The sequence below is a fragment of the Procambarus clarkii genome, chromosome 79, assembly GCF_040958095.1.
Source record: "Procambarus clarkii isolate CNS0578487 chromosome 79, FALCON_Pclarkii_2.0, whole genome shotgun sequence".
NCBI lineage: Eukaryota > Metazoa > Arthropoda > Malacostraca > Decapoda > Cambaridae > Procambarus > Procambarus clarkii.
In genome coordinates, this window is record NC_091228.1 from 3184686 (window position 1) to 3192460 (window position 7775).

The following is a 7775-nucleotide window of genomic DNA, read 5'->3' on the forward strand; positions in this document are numbered from 1 at the left end:
ACAGCCACCGCCCCTCAATGGCGTCGCCTAGGATTACGGCGTCGGCCCGCGGCGGGGCGCAGCTCGACGTCACCTGACACCTTGGCGGCGTCGGGAGACGTAACGTGGGAGGCGAAGGCGATAAGCCACGGAGGGGCAACGATTGAGCTATATTGTAGACTAAACACTGTGATTTTTTTTTTATTTTGCCCCGAGGGGCGAGTTTATTGGGCAGCGCCATTCATCCTGTGAGTGGACACACCGCCATAGTGACAGTATTGGGCAGCGCCACTCATCCTGTGAGTGGACACGCCGCCATAGTGACAGTATTGGGCAGCGTCACTCATCCTGTGAGTGGACACACCGCCATAGTGACAGTATTGGGCAGCGCCACTCATCCTGTGAGTGGACACACCGCCATAGTGACAGTATTGGGCAGCGCCACTCATCCTGTGAGTGGACACACCGCCATAGTGACAGTATTGGGCAGCGCCACTCATCCTGTGAGTGGACACGCCGCCATAGTGACAGTATTGGGCAGCGCCACTCATCCTGTGAGTGGACACACCGCCATAGTGACAGTATTGGGCAGCGTCACTCATCCTGTGAGTGGACACACCGCCATAGTGACAGTATTGTGCAGCGCCACTCATCCTGTGAGTGGACACGCCGCCATAGTGACAGTATTGGGCAGCGTCACTCATCCTGTGAGTGGACACACCGCCATAGTGAGAGTATTGGGCAGCGTCACTCATCCTGTGAGTGGACACACCGCCATAGTGACAGTATTGTGCAGCGCCACTCATCCTGTGAGTGGACACACCGCTATAGTGACAGTATTGGGCAGCGTCAATCATCCTGTGAGTGGACACGCCGCCATAGTGACAGTATTGGGCAGCGCCACTCATCCTGTGAGTGGACACGCCGCCATAGTGACAGTATTGGGCAGTGTCACTCATCCTGTGAGTGGACACACCGCCATAGTGACAGTATTGGGCAGCGCCACTCATCCTGTGAGTGGACTCACCGCCATAGTGACAGTATTGGGCAGCGCCACTCATCCTGTGAGTGGACACACCGCCATAGTGACAGTATTGGGCAGCGTCACTCATCCTGTGAGTGGACACGCCGCCATAGTGACAGTATTGGGCAGCGCCACTCATCCTGTGAGAGGACACGCCGCCATAGTGACAGTATTGGGCAGTGTCACTCATCCTGTGAGTGGACACGCCGCCATAGTGACAGTATTGGGCAGCGCCACTCATCCTGTGAGTCGACACACCGCCATAGTGACAGTATTGGGCAGCGCCGCTCATCCTGTGAGTGGACACATCGCCATGGTGGCAGTATTGGGCAGCGCCACTCGTCCTGATCAACCAGGCTGTGACTCATACGTCAGGCTGCGAGCAGTCGCGTCTAACAGCCTGGTTGATCAGTCCAGCAACCAGGAGGCCTGGTCGACGACCGGACCGCGGGGACGCTAAGCCCCGGAAGCACCTCAAGGTAACCTCAAGATAAGGTCCTGTGAGTGGACACGCCGCCATAGTGACAGTATTGGGCAGCGCCACTCATCCTGTGAGTGGACACACCGCCATAGTGACAGTATTGGGCAGCGCCACTCATCCTGTGAGTGGACACACCGCCATAGTGACAGTATTGGGCAGCGCCACTCATCCTGTGAGTGGACACACCGCCATAGTGACAGTATTGGGCAGCGCCACTCATCCTGTGAGTGGACACGCAGCCATAGTGACAGTATTGGGCAGCGTCACTCATCCTGTGAGTGGACACGCCGCCATAGTGACAGTATTGGGCAGCGCCACTCGTCCTGTGAGTGGACACGCCGCCAGTGACAGTATTGGGCAGCGTTACTCATCCTGTGAGTGGACACACCGCTAGTGACAGTATTGGGCAGCGCCACCCATCCTGTGAGTGGACACACCGCCATAGTGACAGTATTGGGCAGCGCCACTCATCCTGTGAGTGAACACACCGCCATAGTGAGAGTATTGGGCAGCGCCACTCATCCTGTGAGTGGACACACCGCCATTGTGACAGTATTGGGCAGCGTCACTCATCCTGTGAGTGGACACACCGCCATAGTGACAGTTTTGGGCAGCGCCACTCATCCTGTGAGTGGACACACCGCCATAGTGATAGTATTGGGCAGCGCCACTCATCCTGTGAGTGGACACCGCCATAGTGACAGTATTGGGCAGCGTCACTCATCCTGTGAGTGGACACCGCCATAGTGACAGTATTGGGCAGCGCCACTCATCCTGTGAGTCGACACACCGCCATAGTGACAGTATTGGGCAGCGCCACTCATCCTGTGAGTGGACACACCGCTATAGTGACAGTATTGGGCAGCGCCACTCATCCTGTGAGTGGACACACCGCCATAGTGACAGTATTGGGCAGCGCCACTCATCCTGTGAGTGGACACGCCGCCATAGTGACAGTATTGGGCAGCGCCACTCATCCTGTGAGTCGACACACCGCCATAGTGACAGTATTGGGCAGCGCCACTCATCCTGTGAGTGGACACACCGCCATAGTGACAGTATTGGGCAGCGCCACTCATCCTGTGAGTGGACACGCCGCCATAGTGACAGTATTGGGCAGCGCCACTCATCCTGTGAGTGGACACACCACCATAGTGACAGTATTGGGCAGCGCCACTCATCCTGTGAGTGGACACACCGCTATAGTGACAGTATTGGGCAGCGCCACTCATCCTGTGAGTGGACACACCGCCATAGTGACAGTATTGGGCAGCGTCACTCATCCTGTGAGTGGACACACCGCCATAGTGACAGTATTGGGCAGCGCCACTCATCCTGTGAGTGGACACACCGCTATAGTGACAGTATTGGGCAGCGCCACTCATCCTGTGAGTGGACACACCGCCATAGTGACAGTATTGGGCAGCGCCACTCATCCTGTGAGTGGACACACCGCTATAGTGACAGTATTGGGCAGCGCCACTCATCCTGTGAGTGGACACACCGCCATAGTGACAGTATTGGGCAGCGTCACTCATCCTGTGAGTGGACACGCCGCCATAGTGACAGTATTGGGCAGCGGCACTCATCCTGTGAGTGGACACACCACCATAGTGACAGTATTGGGCAGCGCCACTCAACCTGTGAGTGGACACACCGCTATAGTGACAGTATTGGGCAGCGCCACTCATCCTGTGAGTGGACACACCGCTATAGTGACAGTATTGGGCAGCGCCACTCATCCTGTGAGTGGACACACCGCCATAGTGACAGTATTGGGCAGCGTCACTCATCCTGTGAGTGGACACACCACCATAGTGACAGTATTGGGCAGCGCCACTCATCCTGTGAGTGACACATCGCCATAGTGACAGTATTGGGCAGCGCCACTCATCCTGTGAGTGGACACACCGCCATAGTGACAGTATTGGGCAGCGTCACTCATCCTGTGAGTGGACACACCACCATAGTGACAGTATTGGGCAGCGCCACTCATCCTGTGAGTGACACACCGCTATAGTGACAGTATTGGGCAGCGCCACTCATCCTGTGAGTGGACACACCACCATAGTGACAGTATTGGGCAGCGCCACTCATCCTGTGAGTGGACACACCGCCATAGTGACAGTATTGGGCAGCGCCACTCATCCTGTGAGTGGACACACCGCCATAGTGACAGTATTGGGCAGCGCCACTCATCCTGTGAGTGGACACACCGCCATAGTGACAGTATTGGGCAGCGCCACTCATCCTGTGAGTGGACACGCCGCCATAGTGACAGTATTGGGCAGCGTTTTGTGAGTGTGTGTTGTGTTTTGTGAGTGTGTGTTGTGTTTTGTGAGTGTGTTGTGAGTATATTCTCTCATCCTTCATCCGTGTCATCCTTCGCAGATGACACAAAAATCAGCATGAAAATTACCTCTGCTGAAGATATTTAAAAATTACAAGCAGATATTAACAAAGTTTTCGATTGGGTCTGCAGAAAATAACATGATGTTTAACAGTGATAAATTTCAGGTACTCAGATACGGTAAAAATGAGGAGCTGAAACATAATACAGGGTACAAAACTCAATCGAATCTTCCCATAGTGTGAAAGCAGCATGTAAAGGATTTGGGAATAATAATGTCTGACGACCTAACGTTTAGGGAGCATAACCAAGCAAATATTGCGTCAGTCAGAAAAATGATCGGATGGATTACGAGAACTTTCAAATCCAGGGATCCCATCACAATGGTTGTACTATACAAATCACTTGTACTGTCCCGTCTTGAGTACTGCTCAGTACTCACTTCCCTCTACAGAGCAGGAGAGATTGCTGAAATAGAGGGAATACAGAGAACATATACGGCACGCATAGACGCGATAAAGCACCTAAATTATTGGGATCGTCTCAAAGCTCTCCAAATGTACTCACTAGAAAGGAGACGAGAGAGATGCCTTGAGGTGCTTCCGGTATTGGAAGCGTAAGGTAAGGTTCTTTAATGGTAAGGTCTAGAAAGAAGACGAGAGAGATACCAAATAATATACACGTGGAAAATACTGGAGGGGCAGGTCCCAAATCTACACAGTAAAATAACAACATACTGGAGTGAACGATATGGAAGAAAATGCAGAATAGAACCAGTGAAGAACAGAGGTGCTATAGGCACAACCAGAGAACACTGTATAAACATCAGAGGTCCGCGGTTGTTCAACATCCTCCCAGCGAGCATCAGAAATATTGCCGGAACAACCGTGGACATCTTCAAGAGGAAACTAGATAGTTTCCTCCAAGGAGTGCCGGACCAACCAGGCTGTGGTGGGTATGTGGGCCTGCGGACCGCTCCAAGCAACAGCCTGTTGGACCAAACTCTCACAAGTCAAGCCTGGCCTCGGGCCGGGCTTGGGGAGTAGAACTCCCAGAACCCCATCAAGCAGGTATATGTGGGCCTGCGGGCCGCTCCAAGCAACAGCCTGGTGGACCAAACTCTCACAAGTCAAGCCTGGCCTCGGGCCGGGCTTGGGGAGTAGAACTCCCAGAACCCCATCAAGCAGGTATATGTGGGCCTGCGGGCCGCTCCAAGCAACAGCCTGGTGGACCAAACTCTCACAAGTCAAGCCTGGTCTCGGGCCGGGCTTGGGGAGTAGAAGAACTCCTAGAACCCCATCAAGCAGGTATATGTGAGCCTGCGGGCCGCTCCAAGCAACAGCCTGGTGGACCAAACTCTCACAAGTCAAGCCTGGCCTCGGGCCGGTCTTGGGGAGTAGAACTCCCAGAACCCCATCAACCAGGTATATGTGGGCCTGCGGGCAGCTCCAAGCAACAGCCTGGTGGACCAAACTCTCACAAGTCAAGCCTGGCCTCGGGCCGGGCTTGGGGAGTAGAAGAACTCCCAGAACCCCATCAACCAGGTATATGTGGGCCTGCGGGCCGCTCCAAGCAACAGCCTGGTGGACCAAACTCACAAGTCAAGCCTGGCCTCGGGCCGGGCTTGGGGAGTAGAAGAACTCCCAGAACCCCATCAAGCAGGTATATGTGGGCCTGCGGGCCGCTCCAAGCAACAGCCTGGTGGACCAAACTCTCACAAGTCAAGCCTGGCCTCGGGCCGGGCTTGGGGAGTAGAAGAACTCCCAGAACCCCATCAACCAGGTATCAACCAGGCGTGTGTTGTGAGTGTATTATGAGTTGTGAGTGTATTATGAGTTGTGAGTGTATTGTGAGTTGTGACTGTATTGTGAGTATATTGTGTGTTGTGAGTGTCTTCTGAGTGTATTGTGTGTTGTGAGTGTTGTGTGTTGTGAGTGTATTGTGTGTTGTGAGTGTCTTCTGAGTGTATTGTGTGTTGTGTGTTGTGAGTGTATTGTGTGTTGTGAGTGTCTTCTGAGTGTATTGTGTGTTGTGAGTGTATTGAGTGTTGAGTGTATTGTGAGTGTTGTGAGTGTATTGTGAGTGTGTTGTGAGTGTATTGTGAGTGTGTTGTGAGTGTATTGTGAGTGTGTTGTGAGTGAGTGAGTGTGGTGGTGGTGGTGCCCTCCCCGCCGGCGCCGCCCCCGGGGGAGGCCGGCCACCAAGGTACCCACATTATAAACATATTTACAACCAGCTCAACCTCACATGTTAAATTGCTCAGTGGGAAGATCACCCGAGTCCAGCGGTTGGCCCGTTGGTCTGGCTCACCTACACCACGGGAGTAACAGCTCACGCTGATGGTAGTTCCATTACCTGTTAGTAGATATGATTATCGACTTCGTAACAAGCTCATTCATGTTGCTTATGTAAATTCATTTTGGAGTTCATTTCCTGAACGCATTTATGTGCCTCTGGAGAAGCAATTCCAGTCATTTTGTAGAGTGGAACGAGGGAGAAAGATAGTTGTGATGGCCGCCGCTGTTGTTGACACTGGCGCCACTTGTCAGGAGACGTCGCTGGGGAAGTCTCCTTCAGTGTTCACGGATGGACGTCGCGACGCTTGGGTCTGGCTCCTGCGTCGCCCTGACGACGCCTCAAGACGTAGCGTGTTCTTGACCCACTGTAGCTCCATACAGCAGCTTCTTCGGCAGCTCGAACTGTTGTTGATCGAAGGAGGCAACATGGAAGTTCCTGGAGTTTGTGCGTTGAAAAAGTCCCAGGACGGAGAGGTGGAGTTCGGCGCCGACTTTGTCAAAATGTTTCTGGTGTCGGCGACTCTTTGTTGACCTGTGTCCCATGTCTGGTGTCCCATGTCTGGTGTCTCATGTCTGGTGTCCCATGTCGGGTGTCCCATGTCGGGTGTCCCATGTCTGGTGTCCCATGTCGGGTGTCCAATGTCTGGTGTCCCATGTCTGGTGTCTCATGTCTGGTGTCCCATGTCTGGTGTCCCATGTCTGGTGTCCCATGCCGGGTGTCCCATGTCGGGTGTCCCACGCCGGGTGTCCCACGTCGGGTGTCCCATGTCTGGTGTCCCATGTCTGGTGTCCCATGTCGGATGTCCCATGACTGGTGTCCCACGTCGGGTGTCCCATGTCTGGTGTCCCACGCCGGGTGTCCAATGTCTGGTGTCCCATGTCTGGTGTCTCATGTCTGGTGTCCCATGTCTGGTGTCTCATGTCTGGTGTCCCATGTCGGGTGTCCCATGTCTGGTGTCCCACGCCGGGTGTCCCATGTCGGGTGTCCCATGTCTGGTGTCCCACGCTGGGTGTCCAATGTCTGGTGTCCCACGCCGGGTGTCCCATGTCTGGTGTCCCATGACTGGTGTCCCACGTCGGGTGTCCCATGTCTGGAGTCCAACGCCGGGTGTCCAACGCCGGGTGTCCCATGACGTGTCCCGTGTCTGGTGTCCCATGACTGGTGTCCCACGCAGGGTGTCCCATGTCTGGTGTCGAATGTCGGGTGTCCCACGCCGGGAGTCCCATGTCGGGTGTCCCATGTCTGGTGTCCCACGCCGGGTGTCCCATGTCTGGTGTCCGATGTCGGGTGTCCCACGCCGGGTGTCCCACGCCGGGTGTCCCATGTCTGGTGTCCCATGTCTGGTGTCCCACGCCGGGTGTCCCATGTCTAGTGTCCCATGTCTGGTGTCCCACGTCGGGTGTCCCATGTCTGGTGTCCCACGCCGGGTGTCCCATGTCTGGTGTCCCATGTCTGGTGTCCCACGCCGGGTGTCATACGCCGGGTGTCCCATGTCTGGTGTCCCACGCCGGGTGTCCCATGTCTGGTGTCCCATGTCTAGTGTCCCACGTCGGGTGTCCCATGTCTGGTGTCCCACGCCGGGTGTCCCATGTCTGGTGTCCCACGTCGGGTGTACCATGTCTGGTGTCCCACGTCGGGTGTCC

General features: G+C 54.9%; 1 protein-coding gene across 1 annotated transcript; it reads right to left on the minus strand.

The window, feature by feature from the left end:
* Window positions 1-6698: 6698 nt before the first annotated feature.
* LOC123764576 (uncharacterized) lies at window positions 6699-7568 on the minus strand. Its single transcript, XM_045752565.2, has one exon. It carries the CDS (start codon window positions 7566-7568, stop codon window positions 6699-6701), a length of 870 nt encoding a protein of 289 aa, XP_045608521.2.
* Window positions 7569-7775: the final 207 nt, after the last annotated feature.

Bases quoted from the DNA above. Each gene is read 5' to 3' on its own strand.
- LOC123764576 (XM_045752565.2), bottom strand. From the start codon at position 7,568: ATGGGACACCCGGCGTGGGACACCAGACATGGGACACCCGACGTGGGA.